The sequence below is a fragment of the Pan paniscus genome, chromosome 13 (genome assembly GCF_029289425.2).
Source record: "Pan paniscus chromosome 13, NHGRI_mPanPan1-v2.0_pri, whole genome shotgun sequence".
In the NCBI taxonomy this organism is placed as follows: Eukaryota; Metazoa; Chordata; class Mammalia; order Primates; family Hominidae; genus Pan; species Pan paniscus.
Genome location: NC_073262.2, coordinates 132,097,890 through 132,110,532, shown reverse-complemented (window position 1 = coordinate 132,110,532; position 12,643 = coordinate 132,097,890). Strand labels below are relative to the sequence as shown.

General features: G+C 40.1%; 1 protein-coding gene across 2 annotated transcripts in view; it reads left to right on the top strand.

The window, feature by feature from the left end:
* DNER (delta/notch like EGF repeat containing) overlaps positions 1 to 12,643 on the top strand; it is a 358,840-nt gene that overhangs the window by 227,200 nt on the left and 118,997 nt on the right. For both annotated transcript variants that reach the window (XM_034955317.3, XM_034955316.3), the window contains exon 7: positions 11,449 to 11,562. In XM_034955317.3, the coding sequence (XP_034811208.2) occupies positions 11,449 to 11,562 (114 nt within the window). The remainder of the gene's footprint in view (positions 1 to 11,448; positions 11,563 to 12,643) is intronic.

Genomic DNA, 12,643 nt, shown 5'->3' with positions numbered 1-12,643 from the left:
TAGAGTCTGCAGTCCTGGGTTGAATTCCACTCACCAACTTTACTTAGCTCCTCTGAGCCCAAGTTCTCTTATCTATAAAATGGAATGATGATCTTGACCTTGTAAAAGAAAACACACACGCAAGAACACACAAATGCACACACAACACATATGTGCACTCATATACATGCATATGCAACACATGCACACACATGTATACACATATGCACATAACACATGCACAAACACAAAACATGTACACACATATACAAATGTAATATACACAGAGTGCACACATGCACGCAGACATGCATACACAAACATCTATCCCCACATGCACAAACACAAAACATGTACACACATATACAAATGTAATATACACAGAGTGCACACATGCACGCAGACATGCATACACAAACATCTATCCCCACATCCACATCCACACACACTGGCACAGAATCGGTGAGCCATCAAGGGCACTTCTTTGTAGCCTCTAAACACTAGTAAGAGGAGGAAAGATGAGAAAGATTGGAGCTTTCATTCTTCTGATTTCTTCTGCAAGGGCATTGCCCACTCCCCATCCCACACCCAGTTTCGACATCCCTCTTGGAGTTCTCTCATTTCGTCCAGACCAGAACACCTGCTCCCAGTTAGAAGGGAGGAGAGACCTTAAGTGTTCCCCTGAAATGGCAGTGAGTGGTTACAGGAAGAGATCAGTATACAACACATCGTTACCATGCCTGTACTCTGTGCAGAAACCTTTGAAGATGCCATGTCAGTGACCCCAACTCTTTGGTTTGCGGATTGGGGGCCCTAGCCTAGCCTTGTTTTCCTGGCACATCAGTGAGGCTAGCCTGGGCACTGCCATGCACATGTGCCTGCCTTGGGATCATTCTCCTGCTCATTTACTCAGTATGCTGTTTCATGGGAATGTGTCTTACCTCCTCATCTGGAGCCTAAGCTCCCTGAAGGTAAGAACTGTTCCTGAACTTCGTTTAGATTCCCCAAATGTGAATTTTCACTCACAAAAAATTCTTTCTGAAGAGTGAATGAATACCTTCTTTAGAGTTTGATTTACTACAAAAACTTAAAACTCAACTAATAAATATAGTTGTATATATTTATATGTAGTTTAAGTCAATCCCCTAACTTGTCTGTCTCATGGTGTAACATCTTAATTAATCTAATGTTTTCTTTCTTTTGATTTCAACTTCTCAGGAGTAGTCATCAGGACGTACTTAATGAAATATCTTCCCCTTTGAGGTATTGAATTCAAAATATTGAATTATCTTCCTCTTTGGAATCATCAGATTAAAAGATATAGATGGACTGTATCAATATTGCACTTTATTATTTGAGAGCTAGAGAAATTGAATAAAAGGTATTATATTAGAGAGAGTGATGCATGGTGCTTATGCAGTTATTAGTTTACTATATAATGAGTATTTATAGTGTCCCTGGCTCTGTGCTAGAGGCTGGCATAAAAGTAATCAATACCTGCCCTTAAAGAATAGGGAAGTAGATGTGTGAAGAATGCAATGACAGTTGCAATAATTGAGCCCAAGACCTCCCACTCAGAAAAAGAAGAAAACCATGTCAACAGTGCAATCACTAAAGGCTTTTTGATGTCATATAATATTTGACTTTCACCCATTGGCCTCTGATTTTTGTCCTCTGTAATTTGCGTTATATGTGTAATTCAGAAATGAATAAGATTAATATTTGATGTTAAAAGATTGCTTGCTTCTAATTTTCCAGATGGTGGTTTTCAAACTCTAGCATGTACCTTGTATTAGCATCACCTGTAGGATTTCTTAAACCTCAGTTGCCAGGCCCCACCCTCAGAATTTCTGCTTCAGTAAGTCTGGGACAATGATGGTCAATTTGCATTTGTAACGAGTTCCCAGGCAGGGCTGATGCTGCTGATCTGGGAAACACATTTTGAGAACCACTGCTCTAAATTGCCTGTATAAAAACTGAGAGATCCAAAAATATTGGCATATTGCTTTGCAGTTTTAAAATCCATAAATTCTTCATTCACTCAAAAAATATTGAGCCACCTAGGACATGCCAAGCATGGTGCAAGCTCTTTTGGATTAAAGGGTACACTCCATAGAAATGGTACCTGCTGCTTGAAGTCATTATAATCATAATCTTTAATTCCTCCATGAGGGAAATGAAGGTAAAATCAACCCCTTAATGAGCTCTCTCAGCTGATTGTTGTATCACCATCCCAGACCTTCCACTCCCCAAGCCACTGTCCTTCCCACTGTGCCTCTTGCCTATTTACTTGTTAGATGTGGTTACTTTTTTCCCCAATGTTGAGATTAATTTTTCTAATTCTGCTGAATGTCAGCTTTCTGTCAAGCTTTTTTTTTGCACATTCCAATTTAATTATATTTTACTTATTGTCTTTCATAGATGGGCTTCATATATCTTCCTTTCTTTGCCTTTGGTTTTTAAATCCTGTTTGTGTTTGTCCAGATGTGTTTGTGTTTCTCCTGCCAGCGAATCTTACTAGTTTTTTTCTGTGCAATAATTTCTGCCTTCCAACTTTAAAATAGGATGCCTCTGAGACTGAACGTCTTGATGGTGCACTATTTATTCCCCCTGTTTATTTCTTGCCTCAGAGTGCTAATATTAGGCACTGCATCTTAGCAGCCACGGCTGAGGCCCTGATACCAGCTGCTCAGATCCCCCCAGGGTGAGAGCTGAGACTGGTGGGTTCTCTTGGTAGCATCAGCATTCAGCCCAAATTCAGCAGCCTCACCTCGCTGCACAGGCCAGACTATTAAAAGACCAGGAGCGTTAAAAATAGCTCTCGCTGCAATTGCCACCATGGGAGCTTTCAGAACAGCTCTCCAAAGAAACAATTAGACTCTGCCTCAGAGAGCCAAAGCAACACAGGGGAATTTTTTTTTATTATTATTTCAGTAGAGAAATCATGAAGTAAACATCATACACAAAAACAACTGTGCAGGGAAGGAGAGTGTTTTTTAAAAAATGCCCACAACTGATTGATCGCCCTTCTTCTTCATAATCTGACTCATTTAGCTAACTTCGCTTATACCTCATGTAATTTACCATTGACCTCTGGAAGGTTTTCTTCATTTGAAGGGAAATGGTGGTGTCGATAATGATATATGGGTTGGTGGGGGGATTTTTTGTTATGTTGGAAATCGAAAGATACCACTCAGATGGTATGCTGTTCTGAGATTCACAGGCAAACTTAGCCATTCTTCTCTCTCTAGATATGAATACATTTTAAATTATATTTTATACTTAAATACAAAATAGTATAAAATCAAACACTCCAAGCCTATATTAGACCAAATGTAATCTGTGAACACCCACTGATGAAATGGATGCATTTCCTTCAAGTGTCTGGTCACTTTCTGCCTTTTGTCTTTTTAAGAATTTACTCACTGCCAGGCTTTGCTTCCTATGTCAGGGACTGTATTTCACCTAACATCATTGCTCACGGTCAGACCCTTTAAAAGCATGAAGCCTGAGTTGAGGGCTTTCCCAGCTGTGCCATATGTCCTCAAAGGGCATCCTTACCATATACCCTGAGTCACAACTTTTCTTCTATCTTTGTTATACTGCAGTGTTCTTCAAAGAAACAATAAAATCTCTGCAATTCCCTAAAAGGAGAGGTCAGTATTTTCAATAGTCATCTGTTTTTGAATGAATTATTTTACTTATTCATAGAATATCCCAATTATAAATTCCTCAGGTTCTTAGGGTTTTGGGTCAATGTATTTTACAATGGCCTTGAATTTGCTAGGGATTATAAATATTCCTAAGAATGCTGATTTTTTAAAAATGTTCTGAAGGTGCTGTTTCTCTGCTTTGTAAAGGAGCAGTTTCTGTTTAAGGGAAGATAAGAGGCTCTGAAACCAAAACAAAGGTTTATAGTCTGAAGGACTAAGGTTCCATTGACCTAAACTAGGGCTTCTCAACCTTGGTGTTCAGGACATTTTGCCTTGGATAATTCTTTGTTGTAGGAGACTGTCTTGTATATTGGAGAGTGTTCAGCAGCATCCCTGGCTCTACCTACTAGATGCCAGTCACACCTTCAGAGGTATAACAATACATAAAGTCTCCTGACATCACCAATGACACCTGGGGGAAGAATCACCCCAGTCAAGAACCACTGACCTAAGGAATTAAGTCTGGATATGGGCTCCTGAACAACAACAACAAAATGAAGAGTTCTGCTTCAGCCTTGTTGATTTGCCATATTGCAGAGACCTGTTGGAGGTGCTGAATGCTAGCTGGAGAAACAAGATTGAAGTTCAGAAGAGGGGCAGCATGATGCTCTACTGATCTCAGTCTGCCTAGAAAGGAGGGGGCCCTTTAGCAGGACAGTTGCTCATTGCAGTGTTTCCCAAGTTAGATGTACAGACCATGATGGCACCAAGGTGATTTTTGATGGCAGATATTTGAGATAACAGTGTTTTTACTTCAATAGCTCTGCATTTATTTTAATGTGCATTAGGAAAACAAGCAGCTAGCACATTTTACCCAGGCCGTTCTCGATATTATTGCTTAGGGAGAGGCTAAACCTAAGTTGAAAGATATGGTTGATTTTGGGACAAAAACTTTAAGCAAGTGGATTCGCTCCTTCAACAAATAATTGTGCCAGGAAATGTTTAAGTTTGGAGGGTCCAGAGGTGAACAAGGCAGAGAAAGTCCTGATTCTCAGGGAGTTTATGTTCTCAGAAGGAAACCAATAAAGAAAATCATTGTAGGTAATGATAAGTATACTGTGATGAGCACACAGGTGCCCTGGGGATACAACAGAGGCCTCCAGGGATGCAGCCCTGCTCCCATGGGTCACCTTCTGGGTGGGGAGGTAACAAGTATGTGTGTGTGTTTCAAGTAGAAATAAGAGCGAAGTTTTAGAATAAACAAGGGCAAAAAGCCTGAGGTCTGAGCAAGTGACTTCTGAGCTTAGAGCTAACTAATGAAAGAGGGTGGGCACAGAAGGCTGCAGAGTCAGAGGAAACAGCCCTGCAGTGTGACCACAGGGTCCAGGGGTGAGTTTTCTGGCGTCCCAGAATGTCCTTTGGGCACAGAGAAGACTGAAATTATCTTTTGTATGTGTTCCCTTGTGAGAAGTAAACTTAAACACTATAATGATTCTCAAGCTCTGTTCAACATCCCAATGGGTTCTGACTTAATCTTATCTTTTAACTTAAATTCATCAATCAAAAACCAATTACTCAGCTAAACATTTTAATTGGAATCATAAGTGTGATAGATTCTCTCACACACCACATTTTTTCTCAATCATCACACATTCTTTGCATACCAATAGGCACAGATTAGCTTAAACCAGACACGAAGTGGCAGAACCATGGGCTTGATCTACGTCCTCATATCATCATCTCTATACTTGGCTCTATCTCTTCTTGTGGTTGGAAGACTCACACCGCTAATGGAAGAGCTTCATTATCCTAAGCTAACTGTGGTTCTTGACCCAAATGAATTGCAGTTGGTGCTCAGAGGACTAAGGTTGTTTCTGGGAGGGAGGTTTTTGGCTGTCTCAGGAGTCCTGGGCATCCAGGGTGATTCTTCTCATATCAGTGGGATGAGCACACATAAGCCACCTCTCCCTATTATTGCCATCCAACAGGAAACTCCAAGCTCATACTCATCAATGGGCTTGATTTCAAAACCCACAGCCCCTGAGTCCCAGAGACATTATTGTTTAATTGTTCTGATTTTATTGGTAACTCCCACTAAGGTTGTAGCTATTTTCCTTCCCTCCTTAGTTGGATTTTGCACTTTTCTTTGTAGCCCTCTTAAGACATTTTCATGTCTCCCTACCTGGTTCTAGAGATAACTTTAAAGCTTTGAGACCCTTCTCTTAGGTCTTCCACTCTGTTGTGCAATTTATTTCTAAGCCTCCTGTCTTTATTTCCTGATTTTACAAATGAGATTCCACTATACCTCCACTGGTCCTCTCCTTTCCACTCCCAAAGTTTATTGCTAACTTTCTTCAGTAATTTCTCCATCTCAGGACAATTTTAAATCTGTGCCCCACTTCTCTTTGTAGGGCAGGACTGTAACTGCTTCTGTTGAATCCTGCATCCCTCTCATGATTCTTTCTGGTCCTGAGGCCACAGCATGAAAACAATACTGATGCCTGTGAGCAGAAGCTTGGCGAGATTCGGAATAGAGTGAGGCCTGGGTGGCTGGAGCACGGTGGTCGGTGGCAGGACTGGGCCAAGATGAGGGTGCAGGGGCCACACCATGCGGTATCTTTTAGCCCCTGGATAAAGTGTTTGGGTTTTATTCCAAACCTTTTGTGAAGCCATTGGAGGGTTTTAAGTAAGGAGTAATAGGATATGAATTATATCTTAAAAAGATCTCTTTGGCTATTCGTATGTGGAGAATGGATTGAAAGAAAGCAAGTGTGGCAGTGAAGACAGGGGCTGGGCGACCATTGCTGGAGTCCTGGTGAGAGGCAGTGAGGTTTGGGACTAGACAATGTGAAAGGTATTACGTGGTTGTGACAATAACTTGGCAGGTGGTTCACGAATGCTTGTGGTCTGCCCATGGGGGCTTAGAGGGAGTACCACTAGCTAGAGGAAAGAAAGACAATTGCTGATACTTGCCTCCATGGTTAGGTATAGACTTTTGTCATTTGGAAATCAAAATGAGGGAGTTTATCATTGTCGTGCATTTTTAGTCAAGTGTCAATGACATTCACACATTTTCTGCACTCTTTTGTGCCTTTACATGGGTTTTTCTCCATGTCTTGCCCACCTTCCACTTGGGAGCTATGGCATAGGTTTCCAGGGCTGAAATGCCTGTTGTGTGTGCATGCTAGAGCAAATTCTTCCATAACACACACAGAATGGCCACCGTGTATTACCTTTTGTGTCTGTGGCATCGATACCATCAGTCTTGCTTGTATATCTTCTACAAGGTCCTCTGGGTGTCTGTCATTGCTTTAGTGGCAAAAGGAAATATTAGTCATAGTTGGTATGGTTACTTTAGTCCCCAGAGAAGAGTTTGACTTTTAGCAGGATGGAAGAAAGAAAACCCAGGCCAAGACTTTAATGGTATTTTTCATTTAAATTTCTACCAGTCACTCATTTAGTTTTGACTCCTTGATTATGAGATCAAATAAAAAACCAAAAGACACAGGAAGGGTGATTTGTGTAGATCTTAGGTATCCAGTTCAGAGTATTACATGTATATCAATACCAGTGATTTGCCCAACACCTTCAGTGAAGCCTCTGCTCTCTGAGGGTCTAAGGAGTGACTCGCTGGTATTTGAGAATTTCTGAAGCCAGCCACAGGATGATCCTGGCTCCTTGTCCTCTGCCTCTCGTCTCCCAGAACTGTCTTCACTTGGCTAGTAATGCAACTGTAATGGGAGTAATATAGTTGATGATGGTACTCTTGGGACTGCCAACTAGTAACTCCCTGGAGGCCAAGAATAATACCTGGTCCTCTTGGTGAGTCTGGTGTGAATGATTGTCAGGTCTTGAGCTCCTGCCATCATGGTCCATACGTCTAATTTGGGAAACGCTCGCACCAAGCAACTGTCCTGCCAAAGGGCCCCTCCCTTTCCAGGGAGACTGGGGTGGGTAGAGCATCAGGCTACCCTCATCAGCTTTGCAGATCCATAGCTGGTTATTGCCAGTAGCACTGGCCACTTGCAGCTGAGGATGCTCAGTGGTCCTATAATCCCGTGATCTCACCCCTGCCTCCCTGCTTCCTCCTACACCCCAGTCCATGCTCCTCCATTAGTGTTCTTCATCTCCAGTAATACTGAACCCACAGACATGTCAATATGCTCATACTTTACGGGTCTAGAGCATTACACATAATCTTTTTCTCCATAGTTCCATGTTTCCCATGTTTTCAAAATCTTTACTATAAAGACTTTAAAGCTCAGGGAAATAAAGCAATGACAAAGTGTTGAATATGGACCACTGTTTCTCATTGGAGGGAACTATTGGCATTTTCAGTGTGACAACTCTGTTATTAATATATTAGACCATCTCAAGTCCTGCAAGGCCTCAGTATCTTTACCCACAAAATGCCAGTGAGGTCCCGAAGCTGTTATGACAATTAAAAATGTAAATTAGCCTCTTCGATTGAAATCTTACCGAACTTGTATACGGTATTGGGGCACTTAACAGCATTTAAGATTCACCCTCACTTATAATTTATTAGGTCTGTAAGAATTAAGTGCATGGGAATATTTGTGCATTATCAGACAGTTGTGGTACTTAAGAAAATTGTTGATATTATTAAATATAAATAAATATGTTTTAAAGTGTTTAATTAAATTTGTAAATGGAATGAAATATTAATTAAAGAGGCCATTACAAGTGATCTCTAAAAAACTCTCCTTTTGCTAGAAATGCATACTGAAATATTTACAGGTGAAATGAAATTTGATTCAAAATACCCTCATGGGGAACCTAGGAAAATACGAGGAGACTAGGTGAAATTAAACGGACAAAATGCTAATAATGGTTGGAGCTGGGTGATGGATACGTGAGGTTTATAACCTCATCTCTCTATGTTTAAGTATGTTTTAAATCCTTAGATAAAAAGTAAAAAGGAAGTGATTGTTAAAATTTTATTGAAAGAACTTTGAAGTTCACAGAGTCCTGCATTCTTCTATTTTTTCTGTCTGGTGGGGATGTACATCTCTCACATCTGAGACCGAATTGGCTGCTGGCTGTGGGTCATGGTTTTGTGTCATTCTGTGGTCGCAATTCTGACATCTTTCCGGGGACAGAATTCATGATGCCATCCACATCCTTTAGGCCACACTGCCTCTAAGAAGCTACCACTTGTAATCGGTTATCTTTTTCATAAATGTACTATACTTTTCTAGCCATATTGTAGAATCTTTGAAGTCAGGGATTTGAAAAAATAATTCTTGGCACCTCCAGCCTAAGCATAACCAACCACACATAGGCTGTAAGTTATGGATGAATATTTATATTTACGGTTTTTTTTTTTTTTTTTTTGAGACAAAGTCTCACTCCATTGCCCAGGCTGGAGTGCAGTGGTGCAATCTCGGCTCGCTGTAACCTCTGCCTCCTCGGTTCAAATGACTCTCGTGCCTCAGCCTCCCCTGTAGCTGGGATTTCAGGCATATGCCGCCATACTTGGCTAATTTTTGTATTTTTAGTAGAGACAGGATTTTGCCATGCTGGTCAGGCTGGTCTTGAACTCCTGGCCTCAAGTAATCTGCCTGCTTCAACCTCCCAAAGTGCTGGGATTACAGGCATGAGCTACCGCACCTAGCTGAATATTGATGGTTTTTATATCAAGCTCTGTGTCTCTTTCTATGTGTTTTCTTACCCATTATTTTCTGTTATTTTCCCTTCATACTAAATACCTGTTTGTTGACGATGGTGATGCAGAGTGCCTTAAGCGTAACCTTAGGCGTACTGTGTGAAAGGGCTTGGACACAGGGCTCTGACTCCCTATATGACTGTGTGCAAATTACTTAACCTTCATAATCCTCGGTTTCCTCATTTGTTAAATGGGGTGATTCTCCATGGAATACTACGCAATCATAAAAAGGAATGCGATCATGTCCTTTGCAGGGACATGGATGGAGCTGGAAGCCATTATCCTCAGCAAACTAACACAGGAATGGAAAACCAAACACCACATGTTCTCACTTTGAAGTGGGAGCTGAATGATGAGAATACATGGACACATGGAGGAGAACAACACACACTGGGGCCTGTTGGGAGTGGAGGTTTGGGGAAGGAGAGCATCAGGAAGAACAGCTAAGGAATGCTGGGCTTAATACCTAGGTGACGGGTTGATCTGTGCAGCAAACCACCATGGCACACGTTTACCTATGTAACAAACCTGCGCATCCTGCACAGGTACCCTGGAACTTAAAATAAAAGTTGAAGTAAAAAAAAAAATAGGGTTATTCTAATAACACTAACCTCATAAGGTTACATGAGTATGGATGAATTAGGTATTAATGTGTGGATAAATTATTAATATTAATTAATGTATGAATAAAAATAAGTGATTTTTTAAAGTTTTGGCTATTATTTTTAGCCAAAAAGTTATTTGCAGCATTCCTCTTAAAAACAATTCACTCTCCCTTATTTTGAATTTACAGCTTTTATTTAATCTGTTCTAGAATTTTGAAATAGCCTTTTTTCCTGGTGTTTGGATTTTTAGTTCATGCGCTTGTCTTACTCCTCTTCTCATACCATGAATTAGCTAGAATCTCCTACATGGCTTGAATGCCTGTGAGTAGCATTGCAAATGGATGCCTCCACATTCCCAATCTGTAATTTACAATCTATTTGGCAGGTAATTGAAGCTCAGGTGAATCATCTCTTTTCTAGTATCACTGGATCTTTTTGGTTTGTAAATCTCAGATTCAAGTGCTAATGGCAGTCTTTCAAAACTAATAATTCAGAAAGACAAGATTTTATGTAGTTAAAACTGTCCTAGAAATAAATAAAGTGTTACAGTATGATCATAATTGTGTGGAAAATATCTATGACTCACAATTTTTGATAGGAATTATCTCTACAGTATTGATGGTCCTGTCACTCAAAATAACATAACCAAGGGCACATTTTTTTCTTTTTCTGTGTAATGTCTTAAATTTTCCAAATTTTCTTTACCGTTTTCCACTTTATAATGAGAAATTTATTAGCATTTTAGTTTTTAAACTTTTCTTTCCAGGGGCTTTGTTTTCAAAACTAATAAAATTCTGGAAGTATTTAAAGCTTTTTGACTGCACAGGTGTTCCAATCGATTTACATCCTTATTTCCTCACCACATGTGCGTAGTTATGTTACAATCCAACAAAATTACCATGAGAGCCTTGCTTCACAGATACTTTAGTTGGATTTGTGAATTAAGTAAGTATTAATAAAAATATATTAATATGCTTAGCATTCTGTGTGCCTCAATCTCTTTATCTTTAAAGTGGGGGGAGAGGTCACAGAATTAACACAGGTGGGTTATTCTAGCTCTAAAATATTATAAATTAAAACTGCTCATACCTAGACATTTTCCTAATGCTTTTTATGTAGGTGTTGTGATGGCCTGGGGAATGTGGCCATTATCTCAGTTAGATCAAGCTGAACACTGTAAATTCCTGTGTCAGAAGGAAGCTACCAACGTGATACTCAGTCTCAGCTTCTGAAAGTTCCGACTGGTATTTCAAGATGAGACACAGACCTAATGCCGAAGAAATGTGGTCTTCTTGCAATAAAGATTTTTGCAGAGTAAATGATTTTTGAACTATGACTCTAAACCACTATGATTATTTCTAAACTACCATAGTTTGTAAAAATAAATGAGATCTAGGAGAAGCTTAGCTGAAGGCTGCCGCTGCCTTCACTGGGCAGGTACCAGTTGAATCCATCAATTCCTAGAGTGGCTCATGGTGGGTCTGGAAGAGCTTATTTTATAAAATGTACATTTTGTTTTATTCAGGTTATACTGGAGAGCTTTGCCAGTCCAAGATTGATTACTGCATCCTAGACCCATGCAGAAATGGAGCAACGTGCATTTCCAGTCTCAGTGGATTCACCTGCCAGTGTCCAGAAGGTAATTAGTATTTATTACTCCAGAAAGAACTTTTTTCATTTTAAATCATAAACTAATTTGATCAGCCTTATACTTTGTTTCTGCAAAACTCTACACAAAAGAGCTTCCTGTTTTGTTTGATTTATAAAACAAAAATAGAAGATAGTCCCCCTTTTTAGCTCTATGCTAGCATAGCTTGAAAATTATTTGAATATTATACATAATCTAGGACTTTCTGTGATTTTATTTATACATTGAAAATGAATAGCTATAATAAAATAGAATCTCTAATGGTGACAATTTACTTAAGATTTCTATTTTGTTTGGTTTTTGATATGAGTTTACATTTAAAAATTCAACATAAAGTTCACCTACTTCTGTTTTTAAATCAACTTCATAATGTCTTAGAAAATTCAAGTCACCTGAAAAACCACATCTTTAGGGCTACTTTTATTTTAAAAAGCAGTTTTACTGCTGGCATAGTTTTACCTGAAGAAGCAGGCAGATAATCACAGCTATCAAGCTGGTGTTCACAAAATTATTTTGTGATTTGAGGAAGTTTTGTTCCCATTTCTGCTTGCAGGGATGTTATGGAAGGGATTATTTTCAATTGTTAATTTTGTAAGAATAACATGACATTACATTGTTTTTTAGAACCAGCATGTAAGCTTCTGATCCACAGAAGTAACATTGACAACTACATAGAGTCACATCCTCTGCAGAGATTAGATGTAGAGCCTGAGAGCCTAAGGAGGCATCTCTGTATTCACAATTACCTTAGACTACCTAAGGCTGAGAGGCAGGCGGAGGGCGGTGGTCCAGGAGGGTGTTGGTAAGAGGCCACTGGCTTCCCAGATAACCGAAGTGCTTGGGTTTTCCAGGAGCTGCCCCTGTGATCGGCAGTACCTCATAATCGCATATTTCAGAGAAGTGAACATCAACTAAAGAAGGGCAGGTTCTTGTCTTCCTGCTCACTTGGGCAGAGCAGGGACCAGGGTGGGGGCCGGGGTGAGATGGCTGTGGCCCACCCAGCCATCCCTCTCTCTCTGTGTGTGCTGTTGATGAGTTAAATGTGTTTGGCAAGCCCTGCTCTTCACCCTCT